This window comes from Molothrus ater, chromosome 5 (genome assembly GCF_012460135.2).
Source record: "Molothrus ater isolate BHLD 08-10-18 breed brown headed cowbird chromosome 5, BPBGC_Mater_1.1, whole genome shotgun sequence".
NCBI classification, from domain to species: Eukaryota; Metazoa; Chordata; class Aves; order Passeriformes; family Icteridae; genus Molothrus; species Molothrus ater.
This window is the reverse complement of record NC_050482.2, coordinates 49,033,856-49,051,134: the sequence shown is the minus strand read 5'-3', so window position 1 is coordinate 49,051,134 and position 17,279 is coordinate 49,033,856. Positions and strand designations below refer to the sequence as shown.

Sequence of the window (17,279 nt, the reverse complement as noted above, 5' to 3'; positions counted from 1 at the left end):
ACATGCAGGCTCCTTCCCAGGCATGGAGACCTTGTGGAAGCTGTATCAGCTGCCAGCCTTGGCAGCTCCTTCAGCCAATTTGCCCTCAGGTCTCCTGAACCCTGTTTTCACAGAGTGGGTGCTTCGTTGGAAGCAGGTACTTGATTCTGATTTTCTGCAGCATTGAATGAGTGTACGGCAAAACTCCTGGTGCAACTGCAGCATCTTGGCAGGACTAAATAACAAGAATGCTGAAGTCTGTCTGGACTCTCTGAGGCTGTTCTGGAAATTATCTATCTGCTGCTGTCTGAAGTTGAGGCTTGGTGCAGCCCAATGTGCATGACTGCATTCTCTTTATTTTTTGTTCTGTGTGACACAAAGGCAAAACTGAAAGTGTCCCATCAATTGTTTTGTCCCCAGGATGAAAGTGTCACACAACTGGGGCAGGAGCTTGCCCAGAAGCTGGGACTGAGGGTTCGAAAAGCATACAAAAGACCTCAGGTATGACTTCTTTTGTCTTAAAGGTTATCCTTTGCTTGTACAAATTTACTTTTGCAGAAGTGGTAGGTGCTGCTCTGCAGTTACAGACACGTGTACACAACCCTGCAAACCCTAGCAGGCTGCTGGCAACCCTCCTTGTCCTGACCCTCTGACTCACTTTGCCTTGATCCATTTCTAACCCCAGTGCTGCTCTGTGTCTACTGCCAGGATGTTTTCTGAGTCCCCAGCTGGTGCTGCAGGAGAAGCTTCCAACACAGCAGATGCCTGCTGTGTTTTTTGCAGGAGAGGAATGTGTGACCTGATCCCAAAGCAGGTTTTGCATCACAATCGTCTCCCTGTTATGAGATGAGAAGGATGGGATCCTCTGCTGCTTTGGAGGCATGGCTAGTTTTGTAGTGCAGTGGATCATGAAGGGCTCCTGCCCCTTTTCTAGGTGTACACTTCTTTGTGGTGGGGGAAAGGCTTGGCTTTGGCAGAGCAATGGGTACACGCCTGGTCAGAAGCTAATTGACCCCAGTGGCTGGATCTGTAACTTTACAAGGAGGTGCTGTAGGTGTTTAAATGTGTACCCTGGGATGGAGCTAGAGGGCGTTAGGCCACTGCCAGCGATAAAGCTGCTCTCCCATCAGCTGCCTTGGTCACAGATTTTGCTCTCAGCAGCAGAGAACATGAGCTAGTAGTGGAGGCTTGGAGGCTGATGTTTGTGTTTGCATCCTCGGCCCCAAGCACAGCAGTGTTAAACAAACAGCGTGTTCCAATTGCAGAGGGGCACCTCTGTAGCATGAGGTGGAATGATTGGTGGGCATCTGGTTTGCAGAGAGCTTTTAGGGTAAATCTGGCTGTAACATGTTAATCCTCTCCCTAACAAACCTCACATGTGATTTGCCTACGCTTAGAAAACTCCTTGATCTCATAGCAGCTTTCCACACTCCAAAATGTTTCTATTGCAAAGAAAGGAAAGTTTATGTGGAAATACTTTTTGTAGCTGTTCATTGTATTGGCCTTGCCACCTTTTTTGCCACTGTCATGTTACTCAGCTGAGATGGGCTTAAACCACCTGTATGTTAGAAATTTAAAAATTAAACACCCTAGAATGCTTTTTATTATTTGAAATTCTGTGATTGGTATTTTGTTAACACTTTTGATCTTTTGTGTTGAGTTCCAGCTTTCACTCCAGTGTGGTAATGCCTTCCCAAAGTAATAATTTCTTAACAAAAAGCAAACCCATCTGTTTCTCAAGGAAGTTTTTTGCCTCCTGGTTGTGGGTTGGATGTTCTGAGGTGTACAGAACAATTAAATGTCCCTTTTCAGTGTTGACAAATGTGCACTCTTGTGTCACAGTGGAGTAACCTTTCGGGGTGACCTTTTATTTTTGGGCAGTGCTTGGGAGGAAACCATATTGTAATCCAGCTTTACCTAGTTCATGAGCATTCACAGGCTGAATTCTGCTCTAAGACCTCTCTCTTCCTTGCAGCAGGAATTGGAAACATTCTCACTACTCAGTAATGGCACTTCAATCAATTCATCAAACCAGGTAGAGTTTGCATCCTGTGGTTGTTACTGTTTATGGACTATGCTACTAGAATGCTTTAAAGTTTTATTTACATGCAAATTTATAACTGTCTTTTAAGTTTGAACTGTTTTAATTAGTGTTTTCTGCTCTTAAGGGATATTTCCAAGAAATTAATTTATTCGAAAACATTTCTGCTGGCATAATTTTATGTGGGTAATTAGATCACCAATGATGGTTATTTCTCTTAGTTATTGTGGATGTTTGCTATCTCTTGCATTTTAAATAAATTTTTGTTTTCAAGTTTTGAATGTCTAACAACAATGCTAAGTAAAAGTCAGAAAGTGCAACTGCTGAAGAAACATATAGAATTAAATCCTGTGATGTACTGAGTAAGGTACATACACAGTTTATGTATTGTTTGTACTGTCCTGGGAAACCCAGCTGGGCAGGGCAGTGTACAAAAACTAAGGTAAAATATAAGAAATTTCTGGTTTCTATGGTCTACCACTGGGCAAAAAAAGTCCCAACAAGCACTTGCTGTTTTTACATGCTGTTTGGTATTCCACAATGCTCCTTAAAGCAAATAAGCAATAAAACTATAAACATCGTAATTTTGTACAACAAACTACTAAAGAACTACTTTACCTCTCACTGTTCAGTGGTTTGGCTTCACATCTTTCTAGGAAGGCCAGTCAACTTTCTTTAATAGTTGGGCCTAGTTTTTAATTTCAAAATCTTTACCTTTTATAAGAATTGAAAATAGTGCAAACCCCACTGTAATAGATGCAGTATTACAAGACAAATGCTTTACTTGTGCCTTTTTAAGCTTAATCTGAAGGCACATGTACTTACCTCGATTTATGTTTCTGTAAAATATGGACTCAATTTATTCCTTGCCTTGAGCTCCAAGTCAGCAGTGGTCTTGGCAGAAACATTTTCCTGTTTTGAATTTGCTGTAGAAGTTTGTGGTTGTTAGATTGCAAAATACGTGAACTAAGAAAAGGAACATTGTGTAAGATCAGGCTAATCAGATCTCCCATGCAGTGGGCTGACCAATTGATGTGTCCTGGGACTTGGGACACAGTGTTTTCATCCACACATGAAATACCCTGTTCTATGTATGGAGTTGCTCACATGGTTGGATATTGTGCAGACATGGTTTTCCTTTGTAGCAAAAGGATTTGTTCTCTGTTGAAGGTAAACATGAATAGATTCCTTGGATCAATGGCCTCCTAAAGTTCATTGGTTTTACTGTTCCAGCACAGAAAGAGGCCATAAAGGAAAAGAAGGGGTCATACACATTTAGGAGTAGTGAAGAGTCCCATATGTAAAAGTGTGGATGTCTATTTAAAGATTACCTTCTCACAATATTTTTTGTCTACCTTTTCCTACATCCTCTTTGCAGGCTACTTCCAATGGATTGGGCTCAATAGATGACATCGAAACAGGTAAAGATATCTCTCTCCTCAGACTTTTGTGGCTTCAGTATGGTATATGATCAGGCTGGCAGGCTTGAGAGGTTCATCACTTGCATTTGTGTCTCTTCTGCACCCTCCTAACTTTGGTAACTGGGAGAAGGAAAAAGTGGTGGTGCAAAGCAGGAGTGTTTTTCTTGCAAAACCAGCGTTTTGTCCTGGCCCTGTGAGAGACGTGTCTGGGAGTTAAAAGCGTCTGCTGAGGTACACAGCTCTCTCCAGTTGTGCTTTCTTGAAGCTGCTCTTGGCAAAGCTTCTGAAATTCTGCTCCAAGACAAAACAGTCCAGATAAAGTGAAGTTAAGGTTGTTTTGCTCTGAGTGCATGTGGTCCTTCAAGACACTGAGGTGGAAGAATTGAAAACAAAGGAGTTGGGAGGAACCCAGGGAGAGCCGAGTTCAGGGTTAGGCACCCAGGAGGAGAAGGAAGATTAACAGGGTTGCTTTTCTCATGCTGGGAAACAAGTGACCTTAACTCTGCCCCTGTAGAAAGGCTTGCTACCTTGTGTGCTGGAGCACTGAACTTCTGCCTCTGAGCACATCAGTCTTTGTTCCTTTGTAAAGTAGCTCTGTGTGCGTGAAGGTAAGTGTGAGGACTTAACACCACAAGTAGCAATTGCTCTTTTTATAGAAAGAAACTAATTTCATGATTTGGGTGCTTTGGAAAGCATGTTAGCTCTCTGTTGAATGCCAGTTTAGTATCTGCTTGCTATATGAGATCATGAGACCCAGTTCTGTGAATTAAGGAGAGTTTTTCACATTATCTTGCTGTGCTAAAATTAACTGGACTCCTCCTACAGACTAATGAATGACCACATCCAGTAAGCTCTTCATCTAATCTGGATTTGGTGTAAGAGCAGCATGCCACCTTTACTGCAGATCAGGCAGACAGAGCCTTTACTGCTAGGAAATCTTTGCAAAAGCACTGGAATTATGTTATCAAATTGCCTTGAGCATGGTGTGCTACCAGGACAACTGTGGGTGCTGGGTACCCTGAGAGTTTCAGATTAGAAGAGTTTTTTAGCAAGGATTTCTGTGGTTGTTGTTTTGTTTTGTTTTAAAGTGCAGACTCTTGAAGCCCTTTCCTCCATGTTTTGCTTGAAGTTATCTGATTAACTCAGCCCAGTCCTGCAGAGAGATCATGGCTCAGATCTGGCTCAGTATGGCCATTGGCCAGCTAATGCACCAGGGAACCACTGCTGTTTTGGAGAGCAGAGCTAGAAACAGTGCTTTTAAAAGCCCTGTGCTTGCCCCTCGGGGACAGGCAGGTGTATGGCCAGAGAAGCTACCAGCTGGGGGGGCTTGGTATGAGAGACTTGGTTCATGGGTGTGTATGGACAAGCCCCTTGTTGGCCTTATAATAATAGTGGGGCTGACTGTGATGGCAGGGGCAGAAATCAGCAGGTGTGGGTGTGCCTGTGAGCTACTCATCAGAGAAAGCTGTTTTATTCTTTTAAGATGGAGCAAAAGTTAGGGGAATGCAGAGGATGCCTGAGCATTCTGTAAGGAGAGTATGTGAGATGTGGGTATCATAGCTGGTGAGTGAGGTCAGCAGATCTGGTGTCCTGAGGAAAGCAGGAATGGGAAAGGAGAGACAGGGAAAAAGATTGGACAAAGTAGAGGGGGAGGAAGTGGCTGAAGGAATAACAGTGTTTGGGTGGTCAGGGAGAGGGGAGTAGACATCTTCCCTCTTCCACTTGCAAGTAGTGGAGCCTGTTGGTCCCTGCTCTTTTCCTTGCCCTTCACATGCATTGAGCTGTGGGGGTCTCATGTTATTGTCTGCCTTTTGGTCATGCATTCAGCATTTCTGGGTTTGGGGCCTCTTAGGGTGTGTGAGGGCCTCTTTTCTTTGCTTCCCAGTCTGAGTGGAAAATGCAGGGCCTCATTCATTCCTCAGAGAAGGTCTGAACTGCTGGATCCTTTGGGGCCCTGTCATTGTGCATCCTTTTGCTCCCCGCTGCACGTGTCCCCTTCCCTTCCAGCATGTTCTGAATTTCTTGTTGGCCTCTGTAGGGATCTTGACAGTACTCCAGATTTAAACATCTGAAAAATGGGAAGGCACAAGCCATCCCTTTGTACTGCAGGGAACCTGGCCAAGATTCCAGCCATGAGAAAAGCTGGATAGCTGGCTCCCTGGTGGCTGGGGGTTCTGCACCAAAGGATGAGATGATTGAGATGAGATGAGATGAGATGAGATGAGATGAGATGAGATGAGATGAGATGAGATGAGATGCGAAAGTCATTGCAAAGGGGGCATGGGGTTGGAGCTGAGCCTGATTGGTGGGGCAGCTGCAAAACTAAGGACATGTACAGCCTGTGGGAAATGCATTCAGGTGCACACTGAAATCCTGTGTTGGATCCCATAAGGTACAGCATGTGTTTGCTTTCAATGGCATGCTTGAGGATGTGGAGAGGGACCTGTGTCTGTTCCTCTCCACTTCCCCTGCTTCCCTGTCTTTGTCATGGTTTAGCCTCCAGTGCCTTGCACAGTGACCTTTGCTGAAGTCCATCCATGTGGACCATTCACAACAAATACTGGAGGAAAGGTTGCAGGGGTTGGTGCTGTGCTCCAGGTGAGGTTAGAGATAAGGGGGCATGCCTGTTTGTCATCTCTGCTGTTGTTTTGTTCAGGACTTGGGGGTTTGCTGGAATTGCTAATTTGCTGAGCTCTCTGAGAAGAAGCTCTCAGTTTGCAGCCAGTAACAGGGCTCACTCGCCTGGTGCCTGATGCAGAGGGATGGCCAAGTTCTTATGGGGGTTGAGTGAACAGACCTGCTACAGACAGGATGCAGCATTTCTTGCTGGATCAAGTTTTGTGTCTCTGAAGCTTGTCTAGTTTCTTTCCCAATTTTATCAATCTTTCTAATAAAAGCTATTGTCTCTCCTTCCAAACTTTGCCTTGCTTTTATAGCCTTACTCTGTTGCAGTTACAGTGCAGCCAATGGAATATCGATGAAGAAAGTAGCACCTTTGTCTTATTTCTTTTCTTTTATTCCAGGATATCTGCACAGGGGCAGAATTAAGGTAGTTTGGGTGCTTGGTTTGAGAACTGCAAATGTAACGCTGCATTTTCCAAATTTCTAACATTTGAACTTTTTTTTAACCTTTAATTTTTTTGAGAATAAAATGCTCTTCTGTGAAGAACATGTGCTTGCAACCTTAACTTCACTTAACAGAGGTTTATATTGCATGATGGGAACATTTTACTACTTCAGTAGTGTACTGGACAGGGGAAGAAACATTAGGGAAAACCACTGCCTCTTTCCTGTCTCAGCCCTGCCTCACATGAGTTCCCAAGGGCATGTTTGCTGATCAGATATTGAGGGGGGAGATGAGTAGCAACCTCCCACTTTTGGACATCAGGAAGGACTCAAGAGCAGGGAATTTACTTGGGTGAAGACAGTCTGATGGGGATTTTTGGGACACATTGTTAGCACAACCTGATCTCACCACTCAATCTCTGACTCTCCTCTCAACAGGGCCTTGTGTTTTTTGTCTTCTTCCATTTAGAATGCCTGTGTTCTTAGAGAGGGTGTGCAAGTAAGCAAGCTTTCAGCTGGGTTATCAAAGCTCCAAGGAGTAGAGAAGGCAGTGCTCTCTGCCAAATGCTTTAATGAGGAACATTAAAGAAAAACACCAGGTGGTGGGTTATAGAGAAATTGTATTATGTGCCCCTGGCCTTTAGTCCTGGCCATAATGAATTTGGTAACTGCTCAGCCACAGGTTTTTTGTTGTTCCTGGTTGCTCTAGGTGCTTGCCAAATCCTGACAGTCAGACTGGGCACTGGCCCTTAGAATGTATTTCAGCTCTTGGTGAGCCATTGGAGAGTGGGAACAAAAATGAAAGGGCAAGTACTCTTCAGAGTAGAGCCTCTCCTCTCAGAAAATTGGCATATGTGATGGTTTTTGTGATTTGATGGAGTTGTACAATATTGTTTTTGCCATGTTGTGCTCTATTTGTCTCCTGCAAGAGGCTCTCCTGGTGACTGGCTCTGTTTCTCTCTCATCACAGACTGCTCTATGGACCTGCAGTGCCTCCCAGCTCCTGTGGCCACCTCCATCCCTGTGAATGAGGGGCTGGTCCCTTTGCCTCCTGACTCAGATGCAAAGGGCTTGCCCACCTCACTTCCTGCTGCCAGTTTGCTCCCGTCTCCAGACTGTGTACCCTTGCCAGTGCCTGAGAACACAGAGGACTTCACAGATGGGGACATCATTGGGGAAGAACTAGACTCCCTCCTGGATTCCCTTGCTGAAGGGTCACCATACCCTCTGGTAAGAGCAGGTGCTGCATGGGTCTGCTGCTTCTTTGTTCCTTGGAAGTCCTTGGAGCATGAGATGTGCATGCTGCCTCTCATTCTCTTTCTGTAATTCTTTTCTCCTATCTCTTCCTCTGGAAAAACTCATCCATTCTTTCCTTTATTTCTGCTACTGTGAGTATGTAGAGTCCTCCTCCAAGCATGCTTTGCTGTGTGCAGCTTCAGGGAGCTGCCTCTCAAAATATACCCAAGGTAGCCCTTCCCTGACATCTCCTTCCACCTGGCCTCTCGTGTCCGTGAAGTTGAAGGAAGGCTGAGAGTAGTAAAAGGAGTGTGGTGAAGCAGGAATGATGGATGTATTTTATACAGTAGACATGCTCTAATCTCCTTGTATTTTGTGCAGGTTGCACTCAGCCTAAGCTCGTTGAACAGGTCTGGGAGCTGCATAAACAATCTGTATTCATACTTATGTTGGATTTTAGTTGCCAGCGTTGCTTATGTGACCCACCTTGGGTCTGGAGGCAGTATAGTGATTTTCATGTTGGAAAAGCCCTGGTGAGAGGTGCCACGGGTCGTGATCATTGCCCTGACCTTTGCACTGGGTGTACTCAGCTGCCTTGTTTCTCAACCTGAGCTAGTTTAAGTGCCCAGCGCAGCGGACTGCCTTGCAGACTGATGAACTCAGGTATCCCAACACCTCCTCAGAGATCCTGGTCCAGATTGTTTGCAGTACAGAAAAATTGGGAGGACTGTGGGAAGTCTGCAGGTGGATTGAGCTGCCAGGTATCCTTTTGCTCCAGCTAGTACAACACGCCCTTCACTGGGAGCCTGTTGCTCTCTGTTGTCATGGTTTGACCCAGTCAGATACTAAGTACCAGATGGCTGCTCACTCACTTTCTTCTGCCTCTTCCCCAGTGAGGAGGATCATTGAAAAAAGCCCAAATCTTGTGGCTTATCTTGTAGCTTAAGATAAGAAGAGCTTAATAATTGAAACAAAATAAAATACAATATTAACAACAGCAATAATAATAGAAGGAGGGAGGAATAAAACCCAAGAGAAACAAGTGATGCACAGTACAATTGCTCACTACTTGCTGACCAGTGCCCAGCCTTCCTTAAGCAGCAGTCAGTGACCCTGGCCAACTTCCCTCAGTTTATATCCTGGGCATGATGTTCTGTGGTATGGAATATCCCCTTGGCTTGTTCAGATCAGCTCTCCTGGCCATGCTCTCCCCCGTCTTCTTGTGCACCTGCTCACAGGCAGAGCATGGGAAATGGAAAGTCCTTGACTTTGAGTAAGCATGACTTAGCAATAACCCAAACATCAGTGTGTTATCAACATTATTCTCATGCTAAATCCAAAACACAGTGCTGTACCAGCTACTAAGAAGAAAATTAACTCTGTGCTGGCCAAAACCAGGACATCTCTTTTCAGTCTTTGCTCCTCAATACTAATTCGCTATTTTTCCTTCTTCCTGCTCCCCTGAAGTCTCTGGTCCAGGGCACCATTCCCACCAACCTACCAACAGAGATGCCCCAGTTGATTCCTGTGTTTCCGGGGGGAACTCCGCTGCTGCCTCCAGTTGTGACAGCCAGCATCCCTGTCTCTACCCCTCTGCCACCTGCCTCCTTTGGCCTGGTGATGGATCCCACCAAGCAGCTCTCCTCCTCCTCTGTCCTGGATGCCTTGGAGGCCCCACCAGGAGGAAATGGTGGCTCCACTTTAGATTCGCTGGATTCCCTGGATCTGCTTCCATACACAGATACAAGGCTTGATGCCCTGGACTCCTTTGGGACAAGCAGGGGGTCGCTGGATACCTTGGATTCCTTTGCCATTGGTAGGTGCAGGGTGATGTGGCTTTTTGTTGCCTTAGCTGTGAATGCATGCCAGAATTATTTCCTTCAATGCTGAGGACATATGTCTTGTAGCTTTCTCTGCTAGTGTGGCAGAACAGGAATATAAATGTAGAAGAGAGCAGTGAATTGTCTTGGACAGAATAGCTGATAATGTTTAGCTCAAAAGTAATGAGAAAAAGCTAGGTATGTTATCCCAGATAACCAGTACCTGCATGGAGTGAAATCTAAAGAGGAGAAAGGAACATCAAGGTGTATAATGATGAATGATGAGATTTGAACTTGCCTTGGTGTCCAGAACACCTCCCTTGGCACAATTTGCTGGACTATAGCATGATTCCTCCACCTTCCTCCTCAATGACTCTTTGACATTTTGCACAAAGTGAGCAGAATGGTGGTGACTGTTTTAGATGATACAGGACCTTGTTGTGCTGGGCAGAATGGTAGAGGCCAAGGTAGGTCTTTCCCATCTCTGGATTCAGGGCAATGAGTGTCCTCTTGAATGGGGCTCTGAACTCTCATGTCATAAAGAGAAAAGCTGTGGAGGATGGTGGGCAAAGACTAAGTTGCCTCCTGTTCAGGAGGGAAGTGGGCTTCTTCTTGGTTAATTTGTTCCCAGTATTGCAGTATATTGGCAACAAAAGTATTTTGAGAACAGCAGAGATTGGCCAGTCAGCACTTGAACACTCACAATCACCTCAGCTTTGGGTTGCCACCTTAGTAATGCCAGTTTTCAGCAGCAGAGAGTTGGGTTCAGTAGGATTTCGGGGACAAGAAAGCATTTCCTGGAGTTTTTCTGAGTATAGACAGATGCTTTGGGAAGAAAGTAGAACTTTCTTTGTGAGTAGAACTGCCTCTGAGAGGGAAATGATTGTTTTTGTTTTGTGGGGCTCTTTTCCCCTTCTTTTGCCCAGAAGAAACTAGCTCTCAGGAACTGCGACACCCACCTGGCAGCCAAAAACCAGCCCCAGTGGTGAGTGAGCTACTGCCCCGTGCTGACGTCCCAGGGTGCTCTGGAACCAAGGTAGTAGTGGTAGTAGGTAATGGGTGATGTAGGTAATTTGGGCCCCTCCTCTTACCCTGCCCTGGTGAGTGTTGCCTCCCATGCTGTGGCAAGGCAGGTAAAGATTCCCACTGAGTCAGCAGGAAGACATTTGTTCCATCTTTGTTTTTATCCATAACTCCATATTGCCCAGGTAAACATGGTGTGACCAAGGCTGTAGGGTCAGCAGGGGATCAGGGAAGCCGGGGTCCCACTGGATCTGGCAGACACATAATGCTCAAGGATGGGGCAGAGTAAACCAACTTCGACTTCAGGCTACTGAAGTTCTTTGTTGCTCTCTGCCCCTGTCAGGAGACTTCTCCAGATGTTCTGCCTCTGTCCTATATCTCCAGTCTTTGAGAAAAAGGGGAGGATTAGTAAGTTTGGAACAAAAGTTATTCTTGAGTTCCTGTCACCTGCTGGCCCTGTTAACATCAATGTGAATATCCCTGAAGATTGACTGATAAGAAGTTTGGGTTTTTTTCGTAGCTTGGGATAAGGTTGATTTAAAAGTCTTTCATTGCAGAGTAGATTGTGATGGAAGGAATGGGAAGGAGTGAGGAGGGCATTTTGTTCTGTGGCTCCTGATAGAAAACTGAGGTCTCTTACCAGTAGGAAAGAGGCCTGTCTTTGAAGTGAACACACCACAGTGTTCATTCTCTTTGAAAAAGTTGCAGTCATCTGTTCTGGAAATGTCATTTCAGATGTGAACATTTTGATGAGAGAGGAAATGAGAAAGGTTTTAAGAGACTGGAGTGGGGCAGGGGTTGGAGAGGTCTCTTGCCTGTGTGGTTGCAGAGCTGAACAGAGAGCTGTGTGTGTTTTCACTCAGGTCAGCCTTGGTGGAGGGAGTCACCCAGCTGTGCCCAAGGCCACCGAGCACCTGCTGTCCCAGCCAGAACCAGTAATGCCCAACACGGCTCTGCTGGTGAAGAACCCCCTGGCATCTACTCATGTTTTCAAACAAGCCTGTCATATCTGCTACCCCAAAACAGGTGATGCATTTGCTCTGCCACCAGAGCACTGGCACAGACTAGGAATTGGCTTTCCCCAGGCTGATGGGGTTACTCTCTCTGGCAGGGCCCAAGGCTGGTGATTACACCTATCGGGAAGGCTTGGAGCACAAGTGCAAGCGGGACATCCTGCTGGGCAGGCTGAAGAGCTCTGAAGACAAGACCTGGAAGAGGATCCGTCCTCGCCCAACCAAAACCAGCTTTGTAGGATCCTATTATCTGTGCAAAGGTGATCTGTGGCAGTTGGTCGCTGGGAAAGGGCTGTGCCAGGGGAGACTGGGAGGGAAATTCTGTTTGATGTTGCCTGCTGGCTCTAGGGTGTCCTGTTCCATCAGTAGCCTATGGACTGGATGGCTCAGTACAGTGAAGGGCAATGAGCTGCCATGTCATGGAGAGCAGGCAGCTTCTAAAGTGGTGGAGCAGAAGAGTTCCAAAGGCTCAGTGAGTTGAGTGCTCAGAGCTGCTCTGCTGACATGGGCTTTCCTGAGAACCTGCCTCCTGGACATGGGCTCACATTAGTCCCACTCACCCAGCCGCCCATGGCAGGGTTCTGGTTCTGTCTAGGGAAAAGCATTCTCTGCCTGCTCCTTTGCTCCAGCCCATCCCACAGTACATGCAGGCAGTGTGACCAGACTGGTATCCCAAGGCAGTGTCATTACAAAGTACCTAACAAGGTGGGGAGATTGCAAAAGCCAAGCTAAAATGGCTCCTTACTGCTGGGCCTGTGGGAGAACTTAATCTGTATTTGCTTTAAAAGGAGTTAGATAAGTCATTATTCAGGCCAGGCACTGAATGAAAGCTGGGCTCTTGTTTTGAGACAGTTTCCCCCATAGCAGCATTACTGGAGATTGTCACCATTCAGTAGTTTGCATTAACTCCTGAATGTCTTGATATAGGTGAACTTGGGAGGAGATGTCTTTTCCTTTTTCATTTAGCTCTCTGTTTTCTTACTTTCAGTTCCATGTGGAACTGTGGGCAGTGGGAGAAGACAAGAGAGAGTTTAGTTTCTGACTGGGCCGCCCTGCCTGTGTGGTGGTGTGTGCTGTTTGTTGCTTTGTAGATATGCTTAACAAGCAGGACTGTAAGTACGGGGATAACTGCACCTTCGCGTACCACCAGGAAGAGATCGACGTGTGGACGGAGGAGAGGAAGGGGACCCTCAACCGTGACCTCCTCTTTGACCCACTAGGTGGGATCAAGCAGAGCAGCCTCACAATTGCCAAGCTCCTCAAGGAACATCAGGGCATCTTCACCTTCCTCTGTGAGGTACAGAACTGGTGGGAGGGGGCAGGCATCCATCATCTCTTCAGTATGTGTCTGGACCACTGATATGTTGGTAGTTGCCACCACGAAAATACGGTGGGATGACTTGCACAACTGGAATAACTTGGAATGGAAACTCTTCAGGAGGGACAGGTGAGGAAGGAGAGGCAGTGGGGGACCCCGGTGTGTTAAGGGAGTGTTTTCACTATCTAGAATTTAACGATGATGAAGATAGGCTTGAGTGGTTATGGGTAGGAACTGGGGGAAGGCCAATAAGGTGAGAATCTGTTACAGGCCACCCAACCAGGGTGAAGAGCAGACAAAATATTCTGTAGGCAAATGGGATAAGTCTCATCATTGCTGGCCCTTTTTCTTGTGGGGAACTTTAACTTACCAGGTGTCTGCTGTAAGTGCAGCACAGCAGAGAAGAAACAGTCCAGGAGGTTCCTGGAGTGTGTGGAAGATAACTCCTGACACAGCTGGTGAGGGTGACAACTAGGGAAGGCATCCACTGGGTCTGGTGTTTGTGAACAGAGAAGGACTGGTGGGTGATACAATGGTTGGAAGCCGTCTTGGGCACAGCAATCATGCAATGGTAGAGTTTTCAGTTCTTGGAGAAATAAGGAGAGGGGTCAGCAGAGCTGCTACCTTGCCACTTCACCTTCTAAAGGGCAGACTTTAGCCTCCTTAGGAGCCTGGTTTGCAGAGTACCTTGGGAGGCAGTCCTGAAGGAAAAAGAGTCCAGGAATGTTGGACATTCTTCAAGAAGGAAATCTTCAAGGTGCAGGAGCAAGCCATCTGTAACTCTGTGTGTCCCAGCCAGTGCCCTGCTCCCAGAAGGACAGTGAGCATTGTACATAGGAGTGTGCAGGAGAAAGGAGTAGTTTCCCTCCTTAGCCCTGCAGCTGAACCAGGTGCTCACAGCCTCATGGGATCACCTGTCTTTTCCCCTATCTTGACATATTGCTTTGAATTGTAATTTAGCCCCAGTTACTTTAGAAATCGGAATTCCATAATGCAACAAATTCCCACTTCATGTCTGTGCAGAGCTACTGAGTTGGTCAGTTGAGATTGCTTCATACCATCTTAATGCTCTGCAGCACAGTTTCCCATGTTGGCAGTGCATGCAAAGGGACGTGTTCTTTGCTGTGAAGTGGCTGTTCTTTTTTCTCCCTTGTTCTTGTTCTGTTGGCTAACAAGGAAAGAATATGCAGCTCTGACCAAAATTTTTCCAACCACAATGGAAAATACTGTGGAGAATAAGCCAAAAAATGTTGTCCGGAAGCTTTTCCAGAGATTGACTTGCTTTATTTTAAGCCCTACCACAAAGTTTTCACCACACTTCTTTCTAACTTTGAACATTAGAATAGGCTGGCTTTGGTTCTTCTTTCTCCTCTAAGTGAAGTTGCTCTGGTTCACTGCTCTCTAAGATTTTCCCAGTGTGCTACTTCTTCTCTTCTCAGATTTGCTTTGACAGCAAACCCCGGATTATCAGCAAAGGGACCAAGGACACACCATCTGTCTGCTCCAACCTTTCTGCAAAACACATTTTCCATGACAACAAGTGAGTGAACAATTTTTTCTCCTCATGGGAACCATGTCTCACAAGTCCAGCCAGTTTAACTCCAGGGCTCTGGTTTCTTTCTTCTTTCCTCCCTATGGGTTCCAATCATAGGACAGCTCAAATCATGATAAATAGCACTATGGGCTTCACCCTGCATGTTTGCTTCTGGTACTGAGGGATTTCAGGCATCAGTAAAGCCCTTTGGAGTCACTCTGTTAATAAGTTTTCCATTGACTTAATTTGACTTTCAGTTTGGCCTTTACAAAAAGGTCAAAACAAAGATCCTCTAGCTCAGGATCCTGCCTCTGACTGTCTGGTAATGAATGTTTAGGGAAACAAGTATAACAAACATGTCAAGTACACAGTCATACAATTCCTTCTGCTTCCTGCCAACCTCAGCTGTGGGGAGATGCTGAACCAGAGGAGTTGGTATCTTTGCTGCATATTTTTAAACTTGTCTGATCTCTGAACTTAGGCAGAGCATCACCCATGTGCTCAGGGTGAAAATAACTACCCAGGCTTGATAGGGTGGGAGGGCAGGGGTTTGCTTTTCCCAGAGGGAATCTGTCTCTCCTGGTGTGGATTTTCGTGTGTCCTTTGCCTGCCTAGTCAAATGTCTGCATGTCATATGTAAGGAGGAGGGGGTAGGGTTTGATCCTCTGGTGCTTTGTATTTTTCTGCAGGTGTCTGGTCCACATTGTGCGTTCCACCTCCCTGAAATATTCCAAGATCCGTCAGTTCCAGGAGCACTTCCAGTTTGACGTGTGCCGACACGAGGTGCGGTACGGCTGCCTGCGTGAGGACAGCTGCCACTTTGCTCACAGTTTCATTGAGCTCAAGGTCTGGCTGCTGCAGCAATATTCAGGTGAGTGGGACTTGGCTGGTGTTGTGTACACCTGAGTTTCTTCCAGTGTGTACCCAGGGCCAGTTGAGAGGGACAGAAGGTGGTTTGGAACTACTGAGAAGATGTCATTCGCTCCTGCATATTACTTACTCTGCCTCCTCAGGGACACAAAAGAGAGTACCAAGGTGTTCTGTGAGGTGATTTGGCCCTTGTCCATTTATAGAAACAGGGCTATTATAATTTGCAGACCAGAAAGCCTTTCCCTTGGGACCAGCTGAATAAAATTAAAATAATTAGGAAGATAGAGCTGAATCCCAAGAGCTGTTTGGTGCTTAGATCTTGTGCAAATAGCAGCTGGACCCCTGAGTGAACATGTCTTGCAGTGAGGATGGCAGCACAGATGATGAAGCAGTTGGTTATATAAAGAAGGCTGTGAATCTCCAGTTTCTCAAAACAAATTCACCAACAACAGGAAATTGCAAGATACTTGGTGTTTCCCAGAAAGCCTTTGATGACATGCCTCAGGGGAGGGTTTTATGGAGATTATACTCAGGGAAATCATATAGTGACACTGCCACATCTGGCACTTTCAGTCCTGTCACTTTGTCTCATCTGATATATTGGAGGTTTTCTCTGGCTGCTGTCCTGTTGGCTGTGTAGATATTAGTCCACCCACAGTGCTACCTACATGTTTTTTCACCACAGGGTCTCATTTAGTGCAACACCCAGCCTGGTAATGGGTGTACTTCAGAGAGGAAACACATTATGCCTGTTTCTCACCATTCTTTGATGTCATAATTGATGTTTAGTGCAGTCCTTGGCCTTGGCTTCAGCTCATGAGGGAGAGTGATGAACAAGGAGCACACTGTGGCAAATGGCATCTTTAATCTTTCTGTTTGCCCTCATTTACTTGTGGCCTCAGGAAATTAAAAAATTACAGCTCTGGAATTTCTAAGATAGCACACTGCCTGTGAGTCATGGGCCACCATTGCTGCCCTACATGCTTGTGATACTGCTCATTGTACTCTGGGCACTCTAATATTCAAGTACCTTGCTTTTATCTGCATCCCATGGTTGGTTTATTTTAGTTGTTTTGGTCAAGTTTTGTTACTTGAAAAGCTTCTTTGCTCCCTTCTTCCTTCCATCTGTGTTCCTTCCTTTTCATCCTGCAGAACAAATAAACTGATTTTTTTTCTTCTTTCCTTCTTTATTTGAAGAAATCATTTCAAAGGGAAAGCTGAGGAGATGAAACAAGCCATGAGTTAAACTGCAGAGTTGATCACTAAGGCTTAATGATCCACCTTTTCCAACAATAGGAGAGACATTATCTTGTGGGGTTTTTTTTCTGCAGGGCTGTATATATGAGCCTGCTTTCCTTGTTAGTTTGCCTCTCTCAAGTGTAGCCTTCATTATGGAAACTGAGATTAAAGGTAGTTGTTGCCATTCTCTGGGAATGCTTTAGCTTTGGAGCAGGAAGTTTCATTTGAGCACTAGTTGCTCAGCAAGAATAGGAAGAGGGCAGCTTACATTTGAAACACTTCACAGCCATTTGAGCATTTACAGAGCTTTTGGCTTTGTTCATGGGGATAAAGGATTGTATTAGTGGAGTAAAGGTTCCCAAGATCTGAAAGTTGGACAGGCAGGACTGTTTTCTTGTTCACTGTGGCTTTTCACAGGCATCTCTTGCTATCTTCTTCAACCAGTGGTAATAACAGACTCTTTGTCTTCACTAATGATATTGCAAAAGATGCCGAAATATTATAAGTAATCAACACATGGGCCTTTTGGTTCCCAGCTGATTTCTTTGTGACAGTTCCTGCTTTGAAAAGCTGGTAGATTGGAAACCATCCTTTCACATTTGTGAGGGTTTTTCTTTCCCAACCACCACATTTCTAGACTGTATTGTTGAGATAGTTCAGAATTCTAGAACTGGAAGAAGGCAGTCACAAGAACTACGTTTGAAATTCAGTTTTCTGAC

At 45.7% G+C, this 17,279-nt stretch overlaps 1 protein-coding gene across 6 annotated transcripts in view; it reads left to right on the top strand.

The window, feature by feature from the left end:
• Positions 1-17,279, top strand: part of ZC3H7B (zinc finger CCCH-type containing 7B) — a 47,260-nt gene that overhangs the window by 12,200 nt on the left and 17,781 nt on the right. Inside the window, exons 6-16 of one of the 6 annotated variants that reach the window (XM_036400424.2) lie at positions 400-480; positions 1,958-2,014; positions 3,399-3,441; positions 7,478-7,737; positions 9,211-9,559; positions 10,493-10,599; positions 11,450-11,612; positions 11,698-11,859; positions 12,691-12,896; positions 14,357-14,457; positions 15,141-15,322. In XM_036400424.2, coding sequence (XP_036256317.1) covers positions 400-480; positions 1,958-2,014; positions 3,399-3,441; positions 7,478-7,737; positions 9,211-9,559; positions 10,493-10,599; positions 11,450-11,612; positions 11,698-11,859; positions 12,691-12,896; positions 14,357-14,457; positions 15,141-15,322 — 1,711 coding nt within the window. Of the gene's footprint in view, positions 1-399; positions 481-1,954; positions 2,015-3,398; positions 3,442-7,477; positions 7,738-9,210; positions 9,560-10,489; positions 10,600-11,449; positions 11,613-11,697; positions 11,860-12,690; positions 12,897-14,356; positions 14,458-15,140; positions 15,323-17,279 lie in introns of all 6 variants that reach the window. The other 5 variants (XM_036400420.2, XM_036400421.2, XM_036400419.2 and 2 more) reach the window with 5 other exon arrangements.